The sequence below is a fragment of the Sturnira hondurensis genome, unplaced genomic scaffold (genome assembly GCF_014824575.4).
Source record: "Sturnira hondurensis isolate 20B ecotype Veracruz unplaced genomic scaffold, ASM1482457v3 Scaffold0006413, whole genome shotgun sequence".
Classification (NCBI taxonomy): Eukaryota; Metazoa; Chordata; class Mammalia; order Chiroptera; family Phyllostomidae; genus Sturnira; species Sturnira hondurensis.
This window is the reverse complement of record NW_028079044.1, coordinates 19,076,810-19,101,712: the sequence shown is the minus strand read 5'-3', so window position 1 is coordinate 19,101,712 and position 24,903 is coordinate 19,076,810. Positions and strand designations below refer to the sequence as shown.

The window sequence follows — 24,903 nt, the reverse complement described above, 5'->3', positions numbered from 1 at the left end:
TTGCACTCTTCTCTCCGTTTCCCCCAGTGGCCAACTCTTCTGTGACAACAGTGCAACGTTGGAACCAGAAAATTGGTATGGGTACGGTGTGGGCACAGGGCCGTGTCGTTTCGTCACTGTGTGAGATTCGTGGGCAACCACTGCCATGGCAAATCAGAACTGTCTGTGGTGACAACGTCTCCCCGTGCTAACCTTTCAGAATGACACCTGAGAGAGTTCTCTGAAAGAAGGCAGACTGTGAGAGGGGAACCAGAGACCTGAAACAGGCCCTTCGTCCGGAGGCGGCCGGGCAAGATCTGGGCTCTGTGGGGAGTAATAGTCTGCTCCAAGCTGTTCTGTCAAACACGTATTTGCCTTCAAATTGGCTGCCCTGAGTCACCCAGCACTGGGTGCTGGGAGGGAAACCCTGAGTCTGGAATGAGATGTATGGGGGGCTGGGGCAGAGCTTGAGTTGGGAGCACCCAGGCACCACCCAGTGCCCACCCTGCCTTGCCCAGCAGGACTGTGTCACTCTCTGCTGGCCCGGGGGGGATACACAGCTCCTCTAGACACCTGGCACAAAAAAATTAATCCTCCGTTTGTACTTTCCTCCCTGAGCTAAGAATGTCTGGGGAGGCTGGCTGCCTGGGACCATGGAGGTGAAATATAAGAAGGTGAGACAGGGCTCCATGACCACACGGAAAGAGCCCTGCCTTGGTCCCCAGGGAGCTGTCAGTGTTATGGGACAGAAAGGCTCTCAGAGCCTGAGTCTGATGGAGGAGACGCAGGTGCAACTCTGGGGCCTCGGAGACCAGTGACGCCACAGACCAGAGCTCTTTCTAGCTGGGCCAGTAATCAAATTAACAAAGATTAACAAGAGAAAGTAGAATTTAATACACGCACAAGGGAAATTCACATCAGCATGAATATTCCAAAGACAGTGAGGCAAAATTGGTGTATGTGTCATTTTGGACAAAGGAGAAAGGGGGGACTGGGGTCTTAGACTTTAGAAGTAAACATGGGTGATTTGCAGGTAATTGGGAAGGAGCAGAACACTCACGGCAGGTAAATTTTTGTTAGGCAACCCAGAAAACAATGGACGGGAGGGGTGTGGGGAGTCCACAGGCTCCGGCTTGGAGTCTCCCTGTGTGAGGCCGAGGTGACTGTGCTGAGCTCTCCTTCCTGGAGCAGGTGTTCCCATCTGATCTCTTAGGCGGAGAGGGTCAAAGTTTCTTTCTGAGTCTTTCTGAATAACCAGCTTAGAATCAATATCCCAAAAGGCAGCTTTAGGGTGGCAGAACTTTGGTCCCCTTAGAGGGCATGACAGAAGAAAGAGACAAATGTGTTGAGTCCAGGGAGCTGAAGGATCAGGGAAGCCTTCCTGTAGGAGACAGGACTGAAGCTGACTCAAGAATGATCCTCCATAGGTGTTCAGAAGAAGATGAAAATGGAATTGTGCAGGGGGAGAACACCACATGATCAGGTCCAAGGGCGAAGGGCGAGGGCAGGTTGCGTGTGCAAAGACCAGAGTGGGGAGACCAGGAGGAGGTGTGGGGAGGGGCCTGAGCCTGTGAGAGCACCTGAAGTTCCAGGGGAGGAAATGAGTTCACATTTGGAGGTGGAGATATAGCAGAGGACAGAGGCAAGGGAAGCTGGCCAGACCCCACTGCCCCGCCCCTCCCCTCCCCCATCTTCCTGCTTCAGGTGGCCTAGGGCACCTCCCATATCTGGAATTGCTCCAGGAAACCAAGTTTCCCTGTTTAACAGATGACTAGGGGGAGGAGAGGAGGGAAGAGGGGAGGGTGACTACAGGGGCAGGCTGCTCAGCTCTCTCCAGTTCCAGCTGGGCCCGGAGCGTTGGACCTGCCTCAGCAGTCTCAGGCACTCTGCCCCCAGCTCACCATGGCCATGAAGGTAGAGAGCAGGCCTGCGGGCCTCCCCAGCAGTGATTGCAACCTGGGCGCAGCTCGTGAGCACGTGCAGGCAGTCACCCGAAACTACATCACCCACCCCCGTGTCAGTGAGTATGACCGCCCAGTGGATGAGGTTAGGGGGCTGCTGGGTCCACAGGTCCTACTTTTTAGCCTCAGGGAAAGAGGAGGACCAGACAATGGGGGAGACCTTTTGGCCCAGGAGAATGATGCCATCAGCTGCCTGGGCAGGGGCCACCTCTGCTGGTGGAGAGATGGGGGTCCCCAGCCCAGCTACCCCAGAGGAGAGGACAGGCAAGTAGCTGCAGGAACTTCCTTGTCATTGCTCTGCCCCTGCGTGGAGACCCCAAGTCCAGACACGGTTCCCAGCTCTCTGCCCCTGAGAGTGTGTGCGTGTATGTGGGGGGTGTGTGGGGGGGTGTGGACACTGGAACACTCAGCACGAGGAAATGTGTGATCAAGTATTCTTGGGGCATGTGGAGCAATGCAGTTTGTGTGCATTTCCAGGATGGGGAAATAGCTGGCCCTGTGTGTTCACACCGATGCGTGCATGCCATCTGTGCATTCTGGGGGAGGGTGTCTGTGTGTAAAAGTAACCAGGCGAAGCATCTACCTGGGTTGTGTGTTCCCATCTTCACTTGGGTGAGGATTTGTGTGGTATGTGTGACAGCTTGAGTAAGGAAATGTGGGTATATGTGTCATTTTGGACAAAGCAGGATAAAGGGAACCTGTGTGCATGCTTGCACACTCACGGTAAGGGTATGTGTGTGTGTGTGTGTACTCAAGCATGGGTGCTCATGGGAAGAACATTTGAGTGTATGCTCAGGTGATGGCATATGTCTGTATGTGTGTATTTGTGGGGAGGGGGCACCTGGCGTCTGGGGTACAGGCGTGTATACTGGATTGTGCCTGTGTAGGCTTCAGAGTGGGTGTCCCTGGGGTGGCCTCAGTGCCTGTCCTGCAGGGGTGGGCCAAGTCCAGAAGTCTGGGACAGAGAACATGGTAAGGCCTCCAGGGCCAAAGGGAGCCCTCTGCCCTTGCCATCTCTCCTAGTCCAAGGTCATTCTCCCTGGCCTGGCAAATTCTAGAAATCTCAGACAGCCCAGCTCACTGGAAGAAACCGGCCTGTGTAGCACTAGCTGAGGTGAGCCAGAGGCTGTTAACAGGGTGTGTACAGGAAGAAGCTGGCCTAGCACAGCTGCCCCTCCCTCCCTCTCCACTTACAGTCCAGGGGTGAGGGGTGGGAGGAAGGACCTGAGAGGGCAGCTGAGAGCTTAGTCTGCCCTTGAAGGTGGAGCCCCAAGAGGAGCTCAGGGGGTGTGAGGCACCTCCTTAGGCCCAAGCTGGCCCTGAGGGGTGGAGTATAGTCCAGCTACGGAGGAACTGAGAGGAGTGGCCCTGCCAGCCCTATCCTACAGAGGTGCAGAAGGACAGAGGCCCAGATTCTCCCCTGGGGCAGAGAGGGAGTCTCCAAGGCCCAGAAATATGTAGTGACTGGCCCCCTTCTTGGGCCCAGAGCCCAGGAGAGGAGTTGGCTGACTGTGGTCCAGGCCTGCGTGATGGCCCACCCCTGCTGTCCCTCCCTGTCCCCCCTCCTCCCTGTGGGACAGAAGAGCTGCCAGAATCCTGAGTGGGGAGTGGGGTCTGGAGTCTGGACCTGCACTCTTTGCTTCCTTCTCCCTGGATTGTGCCCATCCAGGAACCTGCAGGTCACAACCCCCTTCCCCAGTCAGTTCCTTATTTATGATCAACAAGCCTCTGGTCAAGTCTGACTGGGGCTGGAACCCAGGGGTGGCAGCAAATCTCCCCCCATCAGGTTTGCAAGCTCATTGCTCCATGTGGCCCCCACCCAGGCAAGTGCGTTCACACACAACAGCTGACCCAGAGGTGAGGTTAGTGCGGGGGAAGCCCCTTTGGTCTCCACAGCTGTGTTAAAGATGTTATTGCAGTGACAGAGGCCACCACCTTTATCTTTGCTATGCACCAGTGTCCTCACAGGATACACCCAGGAAACAGCCTTGACAACCACCCACGCCCAGGGCAGGCGGGCACCTGCAGCTCTCACCAGTTCCCCTCCTTTCCTCTTCCCGAGCCTGAGGTGAAAAGCCCAGAGCTGCTCCCCCCGTTCCCCACCCCCCCCCCGCCAGAGGCGGGACTCCAGTGTCCCTTCTGCTCTCCGCAGTGGTCTGGCCTTCTACCGAGGCCTCTAATCACTTCCAGGCAGGAGAACTTTTTAAAAAAACTAGTCCTCATCCGAGGATATATTTATTGATTTTAAAGAGTAAAGCAAGGAGAGAGAGAAACATCCTCCCGTTGCTGGTTGTCTCCCATAAACTCCTAAACCAGGGATAGAACCAGAAATCTTTTGGTGTATGGGATGATGCTCCAACCCACTGAGCCACCTGGCCAGGGCAGACAGGAGAACTTTTCGTGTAGAGAAGGGAAGAGACTAGGAAGAGGGCAGCTGGCTCCCAGCCCCAGGGATCACTGGGCCACTGGGGTGAGTCCAGGAGGCTTCTTGGAGGAGGAGGTGGCCTGAGGCACTGCAATGGCTGGGGAGGGAGTGGGCCAGAAAGGAGGGGTGGAATCTGAATGGAGAGTGAACCCCAGCAATATCCACTCCTATAAATAAAGGGACCCCTTTCCCACCCTCGGAGCTAGAGTTATTCCCCAAGGAAAGGACATGGTATGGCTTTATCTGGTCTTATGGGGCAGAAGTTGCTAGGCTGGTAGGGTGAGGGGTGAGGGGCACAGCATGAGCAAAAGCTGTGATGGACAGGCTGACAGCCTGGCTGGAGGGATGGAGCCAGGTCAGACTGCCAGGGGCTTGAGTGCCGTAGCCCTGGCTGCCTCAGTTTCCTCAACTGAAAGGCCAGGGAGGGTACACTGAGACATACCACCCCACAGGGGTCTTGGGCTGATTCTAAGAACCATCAGATTCCAGTTCGTGGCCCCCCTTCCCTAATTCCTCCAGGAGGATCAGGGAGGAGGTGAGGGACCTGCTGCCCCGGGCTTGCCCCCACCCTGGCCTCACGCATGGGCGCCTGCCTCAGCCCTCTCCCAGGACGCTGCAGGTGTGTGGCTGGGCCATCCTAATTAGTGGGCTGCCCGAGCCCCCTGCTGAGCCTTTGACAGGGAAGCCGGCGGGGAGACAGGGTCAGGGAGGGGCTGCAGCCAGAAGTGCAACCCAAATGTCAGCTAGGACAATGGAGAGGGGGTGGGTGGGCAGGGCAGCTGGAGGGGGAGTCTGCAAAGTCTTGGAAGGCCTATTGAGGAAGTGCCCCCCCCAAGGTCTTCTGGTTCAGCACTCTGCCCAAGTGCTGCCCCCAGCCGTCACCTCTTCGGGGCTGAGGGTGTGTCCAGGGCAGTGGGCGTGTCCAGGGCAGTGGCCTTTTCAGTGGGTGCCACAGGGTACTGTCCTGATTGGTGGTGTGCCCCAGTGGAAATCAGCTGACTTCCTGGGCCTCACTTAGCTGCTCCACGCTGTGGACACAACGGGCACAGTCGGGGGTGGGCACCAACCAAAGGCCTGGCTTCCAGTCAAGGACACCATCGTTGCTCAGCCACCACCCTGCCTGCGTCCAAACCAGACAGCCTCTAAGAAGAGACACGGACTAGTCTGATGGCGGGACACCCTAGTCTGAGGGGAGAAACTGTCTTCTTAAGGAACAGACAAGCTAGAGAACAGAATACCCCCTAGGGTGCCAGCCTGGAGCACTGGGGAACTTCAAAGGCAAGAGGACCCAGTTGGCTGCCATCCAAGGCCAAGCTTTAAAAGATGTGAATAGCCAGAAGAAACAGCCACATAACCGATTATCTGCAGTGACGGGCCAGGCAACAGAGCCATGTATTCATCCAGCAACTATTTATAAGGCCCACCAGAAGTCAGGCCCCGTGCCTGCTGGAAGCCTGGGAAGGCAGCTTACAGACCAGGCTGTTGCAGTGAATAGATGAGGGCCTTAGAGAATGCATGCTGGTCAGCCATGCAGCCTGGGCCTGGGGTGGGAAGTGGGGAAGCATAGAACCGAGAAGCTGGCAGCCCCAGGGCCTGGCTCTGCTGCAGGCAGGCACTTGCCCCAGCCCCTAGACTCCCGGCAAACCAGCCCCTTCTCCTTGGGGGCTGGGGGTGGGGGTGGGGTGGCAGATCCAATCCCCCTTTTGTGCCCATTACCATCACCACGTGACCTTCCTTGGACGCTCCACTCCCAAGGTAGGGTTGTTGGGTGTCAGGGTTAATGAGGGTTTCACATGACAGAAGCTATGAAGTGACCAGCTGTGAACATGAGGAGGAAGCTGAAAGGCTTGTCCCTCTCACAGAACTGGAAGTGGTGCCCTGGGGCTTTCTGGACCTCAGGCCTTTCCCCCTCTCTCAGCCCACCTCCTTATAAGGCCCACCCACCCTGGGTCTTCCTTCTGCCGTCTCAGTCCTTTCCGCAGTCTGATATTTTCTCTACAGGGCCAGCCAGCAAGATGCCAGCTCTTCCGGGCATTTTGAAATGCGACACTCTCCCCACCCTTGTGCTTTTGCTGGCATTCCCACAATTCCTCTCCTCCTCCTGCTTCTCCATCCTTCCTCTGAGGGGCTCACCTGCTCCACTCTGCCTCCCACAGCTCTGGAAACCCAGAGAATTTTATCAAAATGCCGGGTGAGCCAGAGGGGCTCTGTGTGGCTACCTAGCACATTTCCTTCGTGGCGGTGGGGAGGGTGATGCCGCAGCCTCTGCCTTCCCCCTCATCGGGGTCTTCCTATGCCACCCCTCAGCTCTGTGTAGCCTCTCTCTCATCCCCTCCACCCTCTGTCTGCACAGGAGTGGCAGGGGCCAGGGGAGTGAGCCCTTCAGCTGTGTGACAGGACCCCCATCTGGCGTGGGGCTGGGGAAGCACCGGCGGGGGCACATGTGGGTTTTGAGCTGGGAAATACGGGGCCAAGCTGGTGGGTCCAGGTAACACCTGTCATAATTCACCCAGTGAATACTTACTGAGTGTCTACCATATGCCCACACTTTTCTAAGAGGTGGGGTCTCAGCAGTGACCGCTGCAGACATCTCTGCTCTGTGTCTCACGGGACCATGTCCGCCTGCACCCCAGAAGTGAGCCTGTGCAAGCCAGCCACACTGTCCTTCTCTGTTCCCCAAAGGCACCAAGTTCTTTCTCATCATTGGGCTTCCTCACCTCTGCCAGATGTGCCCTTTGCCCAGGGGGTGGGGGCTGCTGATAAGTCCCCCTGACCTAGAAGCCTCAGCTCAAATGGCCCTTCCTGAAAAGGGCTTGTTTCCTCTTGAGAGCCCAGGCTTCCCACCCACTCCCACCCACCCTGTCCCCTCTCTTCACAGCACCCACGGCGTTTGTAGCTGAACTGTTTTATCTTTAGCCCTTCTTTTTAATTGTAGGCACCCTCACAGGTCCCTGTTTTACTTGCCACCTGTTTTTGCCTAGTCTAGCACCCGCAGCACATCAGATAGACGTGCTTAAGAAGGGAAGGGAGGAGGGAAGGAAATGCAGATCGTCCGGGGGAAGGAGAGTGAGAAGTCCAGAGCCAGGTCCCCGCCCTGAGGCCCTCCAACACCCAAAGGTCCTCCAGATACCTTGAGGAGCAGCCAGAGAGGTGGGGTGAGGGGCACGGAAGGAGGGGCAGGGCCTCCCAGGAGCTGTAGGGGACAGTGCCTCCAGGATCTGGTCCCTTTGAGCTTAGCAATTCACAAGCCACATGTGGCCTGGAAAGCAGGCAGATTGGAGAGGGCGAGGGTTGGGTGGAAGGTGGAAAGGAAGAGGCCCGGTGTCTGCCTGTGAGAAGCTGTGCTGAGAAGGCAGCCCCTGGAGAGGGACCGGGGCTGGGGGGGCTGAGGGGGAGGGGTTCAAGATGGATGGAGAGTTCAGAAAGAGAGGGAGGCGCTGGCCCTTCACTCCAAAGAGCAGTCACCTCTAGCGCCTGACCTTGGGTGGAAGTTGGGACATCTCCTGGCTGGGGAAAGAGGAGAGAGTGGCTCAGTGGACTGCTAGTTTGAGGGCAGGAGGGTGAGGGAGTCCCCTGTTCCAAGCCCAAGCCTAAGGAGAGCTTATGTCCTGGTGCCTCTTCCTGTTCTTAAGGTTTCAAGCTCAGAAAAGCCCGGCAATTATCTGTGCAAAAATACCCTTGCCCAGTGTGTCTTCCTAGCCCGAGGCCCAATCAAAGGAACTTATATCCAAGGAAAATAAGGAGTCTGACCACCGGGGAGAGCGTGAGCAGGGATGTCGTTCCCCTTGGCCTGGTGTGGCTTAGCACCATCTGGCCTACAAGCAGAGGGCAAATGGCTGGGAGCCAGTGTGGTCTGATGAGAGAGACAAAGGGAGGGCCCCAGCCTCTCCCTCGCCACAGTGTCTATGTGCCCCTGGGCCCTCTGTTCCGCACCTGTGAAAGGGATGCTCAGACCACTCTCCCCTGGGACGCCCTCCCAGCCTGTGGGCGACTCAGTGACTTCACAGACACCCTGCCCACCCTGCCCTGCCCACTTCCGTCCCTCAGTTGTCTCACTGGTGCTTTACAAGGACCCCCGAGAAGGGCTATGGTATCCCAGGGGTGTGGGCGGGGAGGATCCAGGGCCCCTCAGCCAGCCCCTAGAGGAACCAAAACGGGGCTCCTGCCTGCCAGTGCATGGCTTCTGGCTTCTTCTACCAGTAGGGGGAGCGACACTGGAGTCCAGAGGTATTTCCTGGAGTGTAACCCAATTGCTCCTGGTAAGCAGAGCTCATGGCCCCATTTGCGGATCTCTGCAGCCACTAGGACTGAGACCTTCTGCGGCTCCCCCTTCTTTGTCGCTTTCTCTCCTCCCCCACGGGCACCCAGTGAACCTGGGGAGCCAGGGAGCCCTCCCGGCAGGGCCTCGTGGCACAGCAGGGGTGCTGGTGGCTATTCTCACTGATGCCTGCACCGCTACACACACAGCGTTCAATCAGTGTGGGGTGATGAAGAGAAGTGTGGTCCTGGTGAGGGTCAGGGGAGGGCAGTTTTCTGCCACAGCGGGGGCCAGAAGCTTTTGGAAAACACTGTGGGTCAGAGAGGAGGGAGTGGGTGAGGGGCCTGAGGCCAGCGGGGAAGCAGCCTCAGGGATGAGAAAGGCCTCTGCAGGGCTGAGCAGGGGAGACTCTGAGGGGCCTTGCCCTCGACCTGGCCCTCCCCCAGCCTCCTGCAGGTGTCCAAGGCTGAGGGGGCCCTGCAGGCAGGGGCACGACCCTTACAGCAATGGTGGCTGGCTCTGTCACAGCTAATGACTCTGATGGCCCAGGCTGGGGAGGGGATGGGGCTGGTGTAAGAGGGAGGGGAGGGAGGGTCAGCGGAGGATGCTGCTGACTCTGTGTGTGTGTGTGTGTGTGTCTAGGTGTAAGATCCTCACCCTCCCACTCCTCCCCCAGCCTACAGGACTGTGTGCAGCGTCAATGGGCCCCTGGTGGTGCTGGACCATGTCAAGGTAAGACTCCCACCTCTTCCCAGGCTCCAAGGCCGAATCCCAGGACTCCCTAGCCCCACAGGTGCAGGGTTTGCAGGATTTCTTCTAAATTGCCCTGTCCCTAGATGGCCCCAAGGGCCTGTCTCGTCCTGTTTTTCCTGATCCCCTGCCACCTGCCCCCACATTATCCTCTGCAGCTGTCTCCCAGCCACTCGAGGTTCTCCCTGGCTTTTTTAGTGGGACCCCACTCTGGGCCTTCAGGGAGCGCTATCGCCCATGAGCTGGGGGACCCAGGCTATTGCCCTTCTTTCTGCATCAGCAGAACCGTGCGTCAAACTCCCTCAGGAGGCTGGACCCTCCCCCCTGCCACTCTCATAGCACTTCTTCTAAAGTGGAGGGGAGGCGGCAGCAGGTCACTGCCAGCTAACTTTTCTGAAGAGCTGGAGGCTTTCAAAGGCCTTCAGAATATCTCGGCCTGAGAACCAGCAGCTGGGGTGGGAAGTGAAGTGGGCCTGGCACAAGGAAATGGAAATGGGATGCGGGCAACTTTGTGTCCCCGGGGAAACTGCAGGACCCTGACAAACACTGGCAGTATTTTGAGTCCTGAGATGGGGGATTCCTGAGGCATACGGAGCCGGGCAATGGCATGGGCCCTGTACCCAGCAGTTGCACCCCATCACCCCTTTCCCCTCCTCCCCACCCGCCTCCTACCCCACCTCCCAGGTGGGCAAACTGGAGATTCGAGTGCCACCCTGACTCCTCCCTCCACACTCTGTGGGGGCACATGTTCTGTCAGCACTCTCCCCCCACCACCCCCTGCAATACCTTATTATGGCCAGGGCCTCTGGGACCCCAGCCTGGCACCCTCCCATCCCCCCCTGCAGCCATGCAGCCCTGACCCCTCTGCTCCCTGCCTCAGACTCACTCAGGGCCCCCTGGTGCCTCATCCTGTGTACCTTTCCACTCTCACGTCTCCTCCCACTCTCACTCTCCCACTTAGAAACCCACACCGACTCTGTAGCTGCCATGTAATGTCTCAGGGCCTTTGCACGTACTTCCCCCTCTGCCTCTTTTACTACCTTTTCCCCTTGCCCTCCATTTGACTCACCCCCAGAGCCAGCTGACAGCTTACCTCCTCCTGGGAGACTCTTCCAGGCCCCTTGGCAGTGAGCCTGTCCCTCCTCTCAGCTTTGTGTACTGCCTTGTGGTCAGCATCCCATCCACTAAGGCAGCTGGTCACCACCTGGCCACATGTCTCCTTCCTGGCCCTCTCCCACACTGTGCCCTCCTATTGGACATGGGCGGCATTGTACCAACCCTAAGCTCCTAGAGCCCCTAGGCAGGTGCTTGGTCTGTTCAAAGGAAGAGTGAGTAAGTGAAGGAGATGGATGAATAAATAAGTGTTAGTGTGACTAAATGTGGACCTGTCAAAACCTGGGCCAACTACATCAAAGAAATCAGACCCACTCGTTTCTGGAAAACAGATTCCTCATTCAGCGGACATTACTGTTCCACCCACTAATGTTGGGGACACCCTGGGAGGAGGGGTGGCGGAGCAGTTGTGTGTGTGCACCAGGGTCAGACAGTCTGACTCAGGCTTCTTGACTTTTGGCCCCATCTCACCCTTCCTGCTAGAACCTGTCGGGTCTAGATCGGCAGCATCAGCACCATCCAGGAACTTGTTAGAAATGCAGATTCCTGGGCTCCCTGCCAGACTGACAGAATCAGGAACTCTGAGTGTGAGGCCCAAAAATCTTTTTAAAAGCCCTCCAGGTGATCCGATGCTCCCTGAAGTGTGAGAGCCATCTGTCTCGGATGGGAAATCCCCATTTCCTCATCTCTCAAATGATCACAGCGCTGTTGTGAGGGTCAAATCAGATAAATGTATAATTATTTTTTCTCCTGGGCTAGCGATAGTGCTGCCTGGAATGCAGAAGTGCTAAGACCCCTGATTAAACCGTTGGTGCCATCCCCTGCCCCCTCGCCCACCTCCATCACACTCCCTACTGTGCCTGCTGGTCTGCAGGCCACAGTGCCACATGGAGAGGTAGTACCCATGCAGACGCCCATTTTCTCAACTGTAAAATGGGGCTGGACTAGGAAACTGAAAATAGATCCCCAGACCTATGATTCTAGGATGATTGCAGGCGTCTGGTACTCTTGCAGAACAGGGTAACTGGGAGATGGAGACACCCAGAGAACCCTGGGCTTGCAAGGGGACGGGAAGGAATTGGTAATTTTAGTCTCATAAGTTCAGAAGGCACCTTTTGTGCTCCCCCTCCACCTTCTCACACCCTTTTCCCTGTTCTATGGTTGTTTGGGCAAAATGCCACAAATCTTCTTCTACAGCACCACCTTCTGTCCACATTGAGTCACAGGCAATTAACTTGCTTCCATCCTCCCTCAAACGGAAAAATACTGGGGGAAGAATTTTGTGTAGATCACAGGTTCTTAGCCCAGGGAATAAGGGCCTTGAAATTGTATGCAAATATTTGGAGGTATGCGTGCATGTGTCTGTGCATTTTTCTCGGGGTAGTTTCCACAGTTTCATCTGATTTTCCAAGGTGCAGGTTTCTGCCAGTCTTCCTAAGAAGACTCCAAATGTGTTCAGCAGCTCCCCTGTGCTTCATTAAGGGCTGGCTGAACACTCAGTTGAGTCTCCAGCAGAAGATATGGGTTGCACTGCACCACCCCCACTCCCTGCAATGCTCTTAGTAACCAACAGTGAGGGTGGGGAGAATCAGGCTTGCCCAGTATGGGCTGGGAGAGAGGCCTCCTTGGGTAAAAGCTCACGATTGCACACTGAAGTTCTCACCCAAACTGCTCTACGTGGCTATGACCACCCCCTTCTATGAACAAATTTCCAGCACAGAAACACAAGAGGTCAGCTGTCTCTTCCTAAAGGATCCCAGACTACTCCTTCCGGGGCTGAGGGTGACAGTTGGGACAATACTTTCTACTGCCTGACCATACTCTCTGCTATATAAAGTTCATTTTCTCTGATTTCACTTTTCAGGGGCACACAGTGTGCCACTTCCTGTCCACTCCTTTCCTCTCAACCTCCCTCACCCACATCAACCCACATTAAAAGGACATCTGTTTATCATCCTGCTACCTGATTTCCACCTACTGGGCCCACTGCTGATCGCTTTTGGGCCCACTCTGGTCTGGTCCCTGTGCAACAATTTTCCCCCTGAGATTAGCAGCCCACCATCGGTTCTGCAAACAATGAGGTCAGCGGCGGGTTCAGGAAGGGGGAGGTCCAGGCAGAGCGGCAGAGGGAATAGAGCTGTGGACTCTTAACTGAACTTTCCCAGGCCACGCTGTCCTTGCTCTCTGGCTCCCTCTTGTGGTTCAAAAGCCGAAGACGTCTGGGCGCTAGCACAGGCCACGCTGCCCACCTCCGAGCCTTCCTCTTGGGCCGAGCCCCTCCCCGAGGACTCCCACTGTAAAGAGTCGGAGGGGTGGCTTGCAGGGGAATCATCCTCTTCCAGCCACCCTCTTCACAGGACCAGGAGGGACCCAAGCCAGAGCCTCCTACAGTAACGATCAGAGATGCAAACCCTCCTGTATTAGGTTCGACCCCAGCAGGGGTGCCCTGGGAAAGGGGACCCCGCGCTGGTCACACTCAGTTGGGAAATTGTGCCATTTGCTCCTCCTTCCTCGACCGTAAGTTCACCAGTTTGTGGAGAGTGGGGGTGGGGGGTGTATAATGATGGTGAGTAACCACGTGCATGTTCCAAATTTTCAGTACATTTTAATATTTTAAGAATGCTCCTTTGAACTAGTGAAACAAAGAAAAGACACATAAAGTTAACTATCTGCTCCTAACTTATTGAAATAACTAATGTGAAGATCCTGCTATATATGGGCAAGAATGTGCATATCAGAGGTTTACATTGGTGTTAGTCTCTTAAAACATGTCGGATGGATACACATTTTACTCATTTTCTTTGATAGCAGCATTGTAGGCAAATAGCGTGGATGTCCTGTGTCATTGAATAATAGTTCCATTACTAAGAGACAGTCACTATGTTTGCAGGTTTTGCTGCTACAAATAGTACAAATATATATATGTATATATCCCTTTCATTTGGATGCCTTTATTGCTGTAGGATAGACGCCCTGACATAAACTGCTGGTTCCCAGTGTATGTTTATTTTTAAATAGACATGGGCAGTTTGGGGCTCCTCCCAGCGAGGGTGGGCCAACTCGCACACTCCTACCAAACCTATGAGAGGACTCACTTCTCAACACCCTTGCCAGCCCTGAATATGTTTTCTCCTTAATGTCGTCTGTCGGGGAGGTGAACATTAGTGCTCCTGCTCTTCCCTGATGACCGGGAAGCTAACCCTCCTACCCGCTCAGATCCCACTCCCTCCTCTGTGAGGGGCACGGCTTGAGGTGTCGTGGCTCTTTGTTTACTGTGTGTGGTGCCTGTACCAGACAGAAATTTTAAATGCTTATAAAACCAAATATTTCTAGTTTTTCATTTAGACCTTCTGGATTTCTTGTCTAAGACATCTCTCTTATCCTTTTAACTGGTTACTTAGAAAGAAAACAAGGAAGAAAAGTTCCTTCTCTCGGGGTTTTGTTTGTTTGTTTGTTTTAGCTTTATATTTAAATCTTTTAAATGCCTGGAAAGTATTTGTGTTTCTGATGTGGTCATCTTCTAAGTAGATGCCCAGTTACATCAGCACCATTGTTCAGTCATCTCTTTCCCCGGGAACCGAGGAGCCAGGCTGGCGCTGTGACACTCCCCCAAACCCGGCTCCCTCCCGGCTCTGGGCTGCCTACCCGGCCCACTCGTCCACTGTCTGCCCGGCAGCCAACCCTCACCACTCGCCCGAAGTAGCTTCAGAAGTAGCGTTTTAGTATCTGATAAGGCAAGTCCTCCATTCCTGATCTTTTCAGTACCTGTTTTTTGGATATTCTCAGACATTTATGCAAATGTTAAGATCATTTTAAGTTTCGGGAGAAACATCAATTGTGAATGCGTTTAGTGTATATACTCTTGAAGGGATTTATATTTTTACGATAGTAAGTAATTCTGTCTTAAAAAACAGTGTTGCTCTCCATTTGTTCAAGGCTTATTTTATGCCCTTCTACAAGATTTTATTGTTTTCTTGTTAGATTTACTTCCAATATTTTATGGGGTTTGTGGATGAAATGCTTTTCTTTATTTCCTTTTCTGTTTATAGCTAGAATAGTAAGAAAAAGATAAGTTTCATATATAGCCAAATTATCTTATTAATCCTGGAGTTTATTGTTTTTGTTTTAACTGAATCCTCTTGGGTTTTTCTATATATCACGTGACAGTAAAGGCAATTATGTCTTTATCTATTGGTGTTGCATTTAATCATTGTGTCTGTTCAGCCTCCTACACTCTGGAACGTTTCCAAAGAGACTTTTTTTGACATTTTTGAAGAATACAGTCTCCTCTCCTGACTACTTTGAAAAAATATATAAGACATTCTCCATTTATGTTTTTGGTATACTGTTTTCTTCCTCTGTTTTTTTTTTGTCTTAGTGTATATACTAAAATTTCCAAAACAAAATTAAGTACAAATGGCAATACAGGCATCGCTGTGTTACTGATTTTATTGAAAGTGGAAATGGGGTTAGAATTTCACTGTTTATCAGGATGTTGATGTTGGTTTCAGAGAACACTCTGGTGTTCAAAGACTTGCCTTCCGCTCCTATTTTACATAAAGTCGTATTAGAAACAGCTGCCGACCTTTATCGACCAACTTTCAGGTTTATTTACAGAGTCCTGTGGAGTTTCCCTTTTCATTCATGTTGACAGACTCCCTATTATTATGAAGTATGTCGTCAACTGTTGACAAGTTCCCAAATGTTGATCGACCTAGGCTTGCATTCTTCGAATAAACCCTACTTGGTCATACTTGTTATTTATTTAATACACTGAGTGATTTACTGAGCAACAATTTATAATTTCTGCATCTATATAAGAAATGGGTCTCTAGTTTGTTTGTGAGCTATGCTATACTCATTAGTGGTTTAGGATTTGGGGAGTTTTTCACGTTGTAGTTTTGTTTCTAATCTTTATTTTCTGTTTACCTTATTATTTTTCTAGTTCCTCCAGTGCATGTTGAACAGCATGATGAAAGCAGGCATTGTTGGCTTGCTCCTAATTTTAAAGGGAATGTTTTATACATTATACCATTCAGTATAGTATTTCCAGTGGGCTTTTGGGATACTTTGGGAGGGGGGGAGGTTAAGGAATTTCCCTTTTAATCTCCGCTATCATAGTTTTGTTTTTGTCTCTTAAAAAATTAAATTTATTGGCGTGACCTTTTAGTGATATTATATAAATTTCAAGTACACAATTCTTTAAAGCCTCATCAGTGTATCACAACGCGTGCTCACCACCCAAGTCTGTTTCCCTCCCATTGCCCGGTATTGGTCCCCTTTACCCTCTTCAGCTCCCCCACCCCTTGTTCTTGTCTTCTGTTTTCAATCTTGGATGGTTTTTTAAAAACTTTTTCTAAAACGTTTTTAGATGATCACAGGGTTTTTAAAAACCCTTTTATTAAATAAGAAAATTGCATGAATAGACTTTCTAATATTAGACTAACCTCGAATTCCTGGAATAATCCCAGCTTGATTTTATTATTTTTATGTGTGTGTGTTTATCTTCATTGTTTTGTGCTTTAAACTTTTTTCCCTTTATTATTTGGCCTATCTGTAACTTGCTGAACTTGGTCTGCTAAATTTCATTTAGGATTTTTGTATCTATATTCACGAGTGAGATTACCTATAACTTTCTCACAATTCTTGTTTTAGCATTAATGTCATACATGTCTCATACAGTGAAGGAAAGACCCTGCCTTTGTTCCAGTCTTTTAAAAAGCTTGCCTAAGCCTCAAACTATTTGCTCCTCATTGTTAGAACTCACTGGCAGCATGACCTGGGGCTAGGATTTTCCTCATGGAAAGATTTTTAAATGTGTATTTAATATCTTAAGGGCCAGAGGAATACCCTGAATTTCCTGAATTTTGTTTTTAAATGGTTTTGGTTTGAGGCAAACTTTGCACTTGATTCATTTCATGCAAGTTCTGAAATATATTGCATGAAATAGTTCATCATTCCTTTTATCTTTTTAGTATTATTAGTATAGCTACTTTTGACTTTTTATTCTAACAATTATTTATCCATGCCTTTTTTCTTTTTTAAAACATCAGTGTTGCTAGAGATCTGTCTATTTCATAAAGCTTTTCCAAAACCAGTTGGCTTTGTTGATTTTCCCTATTACATGATGGTTTTCTGCATTAATAATTTCTTCCCTTTTAGTATTTCTCCTACTGTCTTGGAGTTCTAATGCTGTATTTTCCTTTTACATTTCAACTTTTTTCTTTTTCTTCCCCTCCCCACCCCCAACTTCCTTTTTTTTAATATAAGCGCAAAGCTCTACGTGTATCACATGTATGTCGATACGCAGTTGTTCGTTATTGTGTAGCATGGAATGTTTTCTAACTCTGCTGGTAAGTTCTTCTCTATTTAGCATGTTTTCACATTGTCAAATATATAAAGGTTTTCTGTCTTTTCCTTATTGATTTCTGTCTTACTTTTACTGTGATCAGACAGCCTGGTGCAGCTCCATGTGTTCTATGGGTTAGGACGTGGTTTTTGTCTTTCCCGCTTCCTCCGTCATCTCACTTTTGATTGTCCGTTTGTTGAATGTCCAAGGAGTATTTAGAAGAGCACTTTGATTTTCCAGAATATTAGAAACTTTGTAGAGAGGGGTGTTGTCTTTATTACCATTTAGTTTTATCGGACTAAGACTGTGGCTTACTCCCTGAAGCAGACCAGCAATCTGGGCAGCAAGGCGAGGGGGCCGGGCGATGCTCCGCGTTCTGGCCGGTGTCTCCCTTGGGAAGAAAGTGCAGGTGCAGGGCTCAGCTCCCTCGGGGCTGACAGTGCTGACAAGAGCTGAGGGCGGTGTCAGTGCGCAGGGTCTGCTCTCCTGGCCTAGCCTGCAGCCTCCTCTGCACGTGGGTGAAGATCGGGAACCTGGTTCCTGGAGAGCGCCCCGTGTGTTCTCCGTGAGTCCCCAGGGCAGGAACCACGGTGGCATCCAAGAGACCTGAACGGCCAGAATAGCTACTGAATGTGATCAAGCTGTGGCAAGGTGATGGGCACCAGTTAATAACATCACATATATTATCTCTTTTTCTCTCCAAAGCAGCCCTGTGAAGTAGGTATTATAATATGATTATTACCTCCATTTTAGAGATGAGAAAATGAAGGCTCAGAGACATTATATAACTTCCAAGGGTCACACAGCTTCTAAGCCTCAGATTCCAATTCCAACTCTGGTCTTCCAACTCTAAAGTTGGTGCTCCTACCCATTGGTCTTCCAACTCTAAAGTTGGTGCTTCCTGGATACTGCCTCCCAAGAAGAATTCAAACGTGCCCCTTCCTAGCCCCTTGAGCTTGTTTCCAAAAGGGTCTGAGAAGAAGAGGGGAGACGGAAGCTTGGGCCTGAATCAAGGAGGGGTGGGGAGGACACATTAACTTCACCACTGACCTCAGTGTTGCTCCGGGCTGCTCTCTCCGCCGCCAGTTTGCCCAGTATGCTGAGATCGTCAACTTCACCCTCTCCGATGGGACGCAGAGGAGCGGGCAAGTACTTGAGGTGTCTGGGACCAAGGCAATTGTTCAGGTAAGTGGCATCAATGAGATGCTGGCTGTTGGAATAGATGAATAAACCCACCAAGCTCCCACATTACCCTATATCCTCCCAAGACAGGAACTGTCCTCTTTCCCCGAGGGCACCTTGCCCAGAGCTGGGCATAAACGGGAGAATGGAGGCCCCATCCTCTCCAGCAAGCCCCTTGTTGGAATTACTAACCTCTTGTCCCATAGGTGTTTGAAGGGACCTCGGGGATTGATGCTCAGAAGACCACCTGCGAATTCACAGGGGACATCCTTCGGTCTCCAGTGTCAGAGGACATGCTAGGTGAGGGGTGGGGGTGGGACAAGAGAGGATGGGCCCTTCTGTCCTGTCAAGCACTTGGCTCACTGCATTGTCACCGCCTGTTTACACATCTGCTTCACCTGTGAACTCTCTGAGGTCAGGGGTGGAGTCTTCTATCTTCGACCCTCACCCCCGACACGCCCGACACGCGGCAGGTGTTCAAGAACTGAGGAAGGCGGGTCCAGTAAAGCAGGGGCACGGCAGGTAGCCACCTCTCTGGGGTTGGCCTGAAATGAAGAGCACGTCCCCTCATTCTCTCCCACAATCTGCTCCACTGGCCCTCTCCACGTCCCAACCCAAATCCCCCCCTTAGTGCAGTTGTTCTGGGCTACGGCCCTGCCTATGCAGGCTTCCAGGAGAGAAAGGAAGACTCCCAAGGAGACAGTCGCTGTGGTAACCCCCAGCTTTCTGGGGGTGACTGAGGGTTGAGGGGGAAGGGGACACAGGGCACTTGGGATCTAGGGGGCAGGGCAGAGCTGGTGGTGATGTGGGGTGTGAGCAGCAGTGAGGGACCCAGGGCTGGCCCTGAGCTTTCTCCACACCCCCTGCCCACCCTCAGGTCGCGTTTTCAATGGTTCTGGCAAACCTATTGACAAAGGACCAAAGGTCATGGCAGAGGACTTCCTGGATATCAATGGTGAGTGACCAGAGGCCCTGGGTGGCTCCTGGGATCCAGCCCTCAACTATCTTCCCCACCCCAGTCATCGCCTCTGCCACCCACACAACATGGGCCCCAGCAGTAGGCCAGGGCTCCCCACCAGGGCTGACCAGACTGACAGCCGACCACATGGGACATGAGAGCAGCAAAGGCCCCTCTGTCCCCAGAGAGCCACAGTGCCTGAAGCACCGCCATCAGCACTCCATGCCCATTGTGCAGGGGTCCACACGAGCCCCAAGACCATCACTGTCCTGCCTTCCAGTTCCTCGTCCCTGCCCCTGGGAGCTTGCTCAGGTTGCTTGCACAAGCAGACACAGCCCCTCCCCGGCTCCCACACACTCCAAGGGAAGCTGTCAGGAGTGCCCCAACCCTATCACGTCAGTTTACTGAGGATGCAGTGCAGGCCCACGGAGGTCCTTGGCGGGCTCAAAGCCACACAGCAAGTTGGAGGCAGAGCACAGAACACATACCCACTCACACAGGTCTCTGGGCCACCCTCAGGTTGTCCTAACCCTGCACAGCACCTGTAAATTTACAGGGGGTCCCCGGCTCTGATTGCAGGGGCCTCAGCCTGGGCTCCTACCCACCTTCCAGCGCACCAATGGTAGCAATGTCTAAGGGGGCACTGAACATGTGGCTACTTAAATACAAATGCATTCAAATGAAATAAAATGTTGTTTCAAAACCTCGTTTCACATGCATGTGGCTTCGGCTGCCACACTAGGTGGTGCACGCGGAGCCCACTTCCATCGGGGCAGAGAATTCTGTTAACAGCGCTGCCCTGGAGTCCGAGGTGGGGGCAGGGAGGGCAGGGAAGGACCTGAACCCTTGAGTATAGGTTTATGATTTCTGTCTTCAGGCCAGCCCATCAACCCCTTTGACCGCATCTATCCTGAGGAGATGATCCAGACCGGCATCTCTCCCATCGATGTCATGAACAGCATCGCCCGAGGGCAGAAGATTCCCATCTTCTCCGCGGCTGGGCTCCCCCACAATGAGGTGAGGCCCGTGGGAGCCTGCAGGCACAACCAAAGGCAAGGGACAGAGAGAGGCTGGGGCTGGCAGGTGAGCGAGGAGGGCTTCCTACGCAGAGTAGGCAGGAGTTGGCCAAGCTGGGGTCATGAGCATCAAGACTGGCAGTTGTACTGTGGCAACTCAGGGACACAGGGCTGCACAGGACCTCCTCATTGTCCCCAGGCAGGTCCTCAAGCCTCTGCCCCAGCAAGTGGGGCACTCACCAACTCCCGAGAGCCCATGGGTAACCCCGGTGTCGACGGTCCTGCTCAGCTTTTCTCCCTGCACTGAGTGAACCCTCTCATGCTGGCCCCATGGCCATATGAGGCCTCCCCATCCCTGCCACCAAGTGCACAGAGCCCTGTTCCTCTCAACGCTGTGCGGGGGACAAGGTTTCTAGATGCTCCTCCCACAGCCACTCCCAGATGTGCCCCAGGTCACCCTCAAAGTGGTCTCAGTGATCAGAGGGCAGAAGCGGCCCGTCCTCCACCCTACACACACATATCCTGACCCACGCTGCTGCCGGCTGCGCCCAGAGAGACCCAGCAGGCTGGGGGGAGGCACAGCTTCTGAAGGCCAACCGGCCCAAACCTGCGCCTCGGAGGCTCTTGCTCTTTGGAACTGTCATTTCACCTGCTCCCCTTGACCGGCACCCTCAGCCTTTGAGTAGCCGCAGATCGGGGCAGCCTCTCCCCAGAGAAGAGCTGCAGGACCTGGGGTCACCCTTTCACCTTTGGGAGTCCCTCCCACTGAAGGCCCCTGCAGGGGGACTGACTGCAAGTGGCTCTGACATCCTTCCTCCTAACCCTGTCCACCCCAGATTGCTGCTCAGATCTGCCGCCAGGCTGGGCTGGTGAAGAAGTCCAAGGCTGTGCTGGATTATGATGATGACAACTTTGCCATCGTCTTTGCGGCCATGGGGGTAAGAGGGGCTGGCCAGGTTGGCAAATTCTGGACACTGTGGGTAGGGAGCCTGGTCTCCCCTGGTCTCCCCTGGCCTCCGGCACGGCCTCATCGGATGGAGGAGACACAATCCTTCCCCTTGAGAAGCTGTCAGAGTCTCGGCCTGACTGGCAGGAGAGGCGAGAACATGACTGAAGGGGTGCGGTGGGCCCTTGAGGCACCCCAAAGGCTGCAGCAGCTATAAGATGAGCCCAGGGTGGCCTGAAGGTGGGGAAACCAGGGAACTGAGGAGACAAGACATCTCTGGGAGGCAAATCTAAAGGCCCAAGGATAGGGCAGAAGGCTCATGGGAAGCAGCCGGCCAAGGAAGGCACAGGAGGGCACTGAGCAGAGCTCAGCCTGGAGAAGCCTGAATCTCTCTTTGAGAGTCTGATAAGAACCTGCCCGGGGCTGGGCAACAAACCGGCCCTGCCCTTTCACTCCCCAGGGTCACCCCGGTGACTGTGGCACCTTCATCCCCAGTGATGGTTAGACAGTCAGTCTACAGGCTTTGCTGAGAAGAGACGGGAAGGGCCTGGATCCCTGCCCTCAGGCCTGAGGCCCCACCTCCAGCTCTCCCTGTTGTGTGTCCAGGTGAACATGGAGACAGCCAGGTTCTTCAAGTCTGACTTTGAGCAGAATGGTACCATGGGGAACGTCTGCCTCTTCCTGAACTTGGCCAACGACCCCACGTGAGTCCTCTCCCGGTGCCCATACTGCCCTCAGGCAGCAGGTCCCGTGCCCTTCCAAGACCCAGAGGGCTTTCCAGAGATTTTCCAGAGTCACCACAAAGTCACCATGAAACAGATATTTCTCAAAACCATATGTTTAGAAAAACGGCTACTTTAAAAGTTTAGAAAATGTGAACTTAAGTCTGGGGGTTCAGTGGTTAGGAAAAACAATTTTAATAAACTATCCTGGGTATTGCGAGTACTCCAAAAACTAAGTAACAGCATTCCGGAGGCTGTGAGGACATCACCAAAGGAGAGACCCAGGGGCACAGAGCCCGGAGGTCGGGGACACTCAGAGTGGAAGGGACAGAGCGGTGCACCCTAAGCATGCACGGGAACAGCGAGAGGACCAGGGAGGAGGGGGTCCTGAGGACGACCCTGAGTGACTGAGAGCGCCCCAGCTGGCCCAAGGCGGATGCCCAGGGAAGAGGGAACTACAGCAGAAGCCCTGACCCCCTCCCTCTGATGTGCCCTCGTCCCTCACCTGCAGGCCACAGAAACAGGGCACTGTTACCCTCATCAGACACTCCTAGTCCTGCCTGTCCCCCTCTCACACAACTTCTCACCCCGCCCCAGTCTCTGTTCCTACCACAGGACGAGTGTGTGGGGCTGGTTGAGTTACCCACTCCCAGGAACCAGGGCCCTGACCTAGGGGCTGGGGGCAGGGGCTCGTCGTGCCCATTCCCCGGCTGCTACGTGCAGTCCCAGCTTCCCAGGTCACTTTCCACTCGGTACTGGAGCCAACAGAGCACAGGCTCTCTAACCCTTGACCGTGTCTCCAGGATCGAGAGGATCATCACCCCCCGCCTGGCGCTGACCACTGCTGAGTTCCTGGCCTACCAGTGTGAGAAGCATGTGCTGGTCATACTGACTGACATGAGTTCCTATGCAGAAGCCTTGCGGGAGGTGAGGTGGCTGTGGAGGGGTGTCAGGTTCATCCCAGCCCCTGCACCCCAGAGCTCACCCACCCAGGCCTGCCCCCACTCCATTTCTCAGAGTCACTGAGCCCTCCATGCCTCGTCTCAGCTTCTCACTCCCACTCTTATCCCAATGCCCATGGATGTTGCAGGTCTCAGCTGCCAGAGAGGAGGTGCCTGGGCGCCGAGGCTTCCCTGGATACATGTACACAGATCTGGCCACCATCTACGAGCGGGCAGGCCGTGTGATGGGCCGTGGAGGATCCATTACTCAGATCCCCATCCTCACCATGCCCAATGATGGTGAGCCTCCTCAGTGCCCACTGTTCTCTGAAGCCCCCTGCCCACCCTTCCCACCTGCACACTGTGTATAGATGTGCAGTGGCTCTGTACCCCCGTCAGGGTGGACACTGTCCTTTCCTTGCCCCCATCCACTCCATCACTCCCATGATGGCCCTGAGTGGGTGGAAACCTGGGCCCCATCTACACTGAGGCCAGCGAATCTCCTTGTAGATATCACTCACCCTATCCCAGACCTGACGGGCTTCATCACAGAGGGACAGATCTATGTGGACAGACAGCTTCATAACAGACAGGTACTTCCCTACTTCCCCTCCCACCCATTTTCTGCTCTCTCCACCACTCCTGTGCTTCTTCTCTCCATGAATCAAGAATGGCCAGGCAAGGCTCACCCCAAACAGGAGATAATGCCCCAGGGAGACTCTGGTTCACAGACAGAAGACAGGTCTGGGTGGAATCCATCCTACCTGGCTATGGAAACTTGAAAAAATAAGTCCATCTCTCTGATTCTAAGTTTTCTCTTCTCTAAAATGGGAATAGTAGTATTTTATCACTCAGTTGCATTTGGGAGTTGGCATACAGAAAACACCTAGAAGATAGTAGATACTAAAGAAATACTCTTTAGTATCTACTCTCGTCCCTTTCCAGTAACTTGCTCTGGTGAACTGAAAACAATGGGTCACTGACACAAGGAGACGGTGAAAGATGTGCCAGTGGGTTAAAAAAGGTGTCTGTCCCATCTGAGGTCAAAGGCAACCCGTATGACCTCGTCCTCTTTGCTTGGCAAGTTCTTCTTTGTAGCTATTAACTTGAGTTTCAACCTGGTTTTGTCCAAACAATCAAAAGGTTTGAAATAGTGAGGCTTTCACTGACTGATGTCATGTCATCTTCCCCTACACACGTAGACACCTACACATCGAAGTCCTAGAATGTCTGAGCGATAAAAGAGGTGGGTAGTGAACCACTTCTCCATAGGATGAAGGAGAAGGCACCCTGGGGTGGGCAGGGAAGAGAAGCAGGGTGGGAAGGAAACAAAAGTTTGGACCATGCCTTCTGCTCCACCTTCTGCCCCCCCCCAGATCTACCCCCCCATCAACGTGCTCCCTTCCCTGTCTCGATTGATGAAGTCTGCCATTGGTGAGGGCATGACAAGAAAGGACCATGGAGATGTCTCTAACCAGCTGGTAAGAAGGAGTGGATCCAGGGGCTAGTGAGGGTGCTGGTTTCAGATGCCGAAGGTCTGAAACCTGTCTAGACCAGGAGTTTTTCTTCTGCTAATCCCTCCCCCAAAAGTGCCCCCCCATCACAGCCATACTGGGAGCCCTGGAGCACAGGTGATAAGCCTGAGGTGAGGGATCATCTGTTCTGCCCCCTCCCCCAGTATGCTTGCTATGCCATCGGGAAGGACGTGCAGGCCATGAAGGCCGTGGTGGGGGAAGAGGCGCTCACTTCGGAGGACCTGCTCTACCTGGAATTCCTGCAGAAGTTCGAGAAGAATTTCATCAACCAGGGTGAGGCGCATAGGGGGGGTGGTCAGTCAGTAACCCTCTGACCTACACTCACACAAACCTGACACTCGCGCTCTGTCCCTAGGCCCATATGAGAACCGCTCAGTGTTTGAGTCGCTGGACCTGGGCTGGAAGCTGTTGCGCACCTTCCCCAAGGAGATGCTGAAGCGCATCCCGCAGGGTGTAATCGATGAGTTCTACTCCCGCGAGGGGGCGCCCCAGGACACCACGACTCAAACTGCATTTTAGACCCCTCTGCAACTGGGTCCAGAGTGTGCTTCTGGGACCCCTGCCTTCCGCATTGTGTCCTCTCACCCCTCCCCATCCTCCACGCTTCCATTCACCTGCCAACCGCTTCTGTGCCCACCCTCAGTACCCACCGGCTATGTGGGCCGCGTGCATGCTCCAGCCCTCTCCCTGGCTTTCTGGCACAGGGAAAGGACAGATTGTCAGACCTGTATTCTCTATCTTGTTCTGACAGGAGCATTTGCATTTTTA

At 53.3% G+C, this 24,903-nt stretch overlaps 1 protein-coding gene across 1 annotated transcript; it reads left to right on the top strand.

Moving 5' to 3' along the window:
* Positions 1–1,769: 1,769 nt before the first annotated feature.
* Positions 1,770–24,863, top strand: ATP6V1B1 (ATPase H+ transporting V1 subunit B1). Its single transcript, XM_037048132.1, has 14 exons — positions 1,770–1,999; positions 9,300–9,355; positions 17,922–18,020; positions 18,224–18,317; positions 18,895–18,972; positions 19,853–19,992; positions 20,828–20,929; positions 21,544–21,641; positions 22,463–22,586; positions 22,750–22,900; positions 23,111–23,193; positions 23,977–24,081; positions 24,279–24,408; positions 24,491–24,863. Exons 1-14 carry the CDS (start codon positions 1,882–1,884, stop codon positions 24,652–24,654), a joined length of 1,542 nt encoding a protein of 513 aa, XP_036904027.1. The 5' UTR covers positions 1,770–1,881; the 3' UTR covers positions 24,655–24,863.
* Positions 24,864–24,903: the final 40 nt, after the last annotated feature.

What these genes read in the sequence shown, in the direction of transcription:
- ATP6V1B1 (XM_037048132.1), top strand. Translation starts at nt 1,882, where the DNA reads ATGGCCATGAAGGTAGAGAGCAGGCCTGCGGGCCTCCCCAGCAGTGAT. An exon ending in CCTCACCATGCCCAATGATG is followed by an intron (nt 22,901 to 23,110) that starts GTGAGCCTCCTC and finishes ATCTCCTTGTAG; the next exon opens with ATATCACTCACCCTATCCCA. An exon ending in GAAGAATTTCATCAACCAGG is followed by an intron (nt 24,409 to 24,490) that starts GTGAGGCGCATA and finishes CTCTGTCCCTAG; the next exon opens with GCCCATATGAGAACCGCTCA.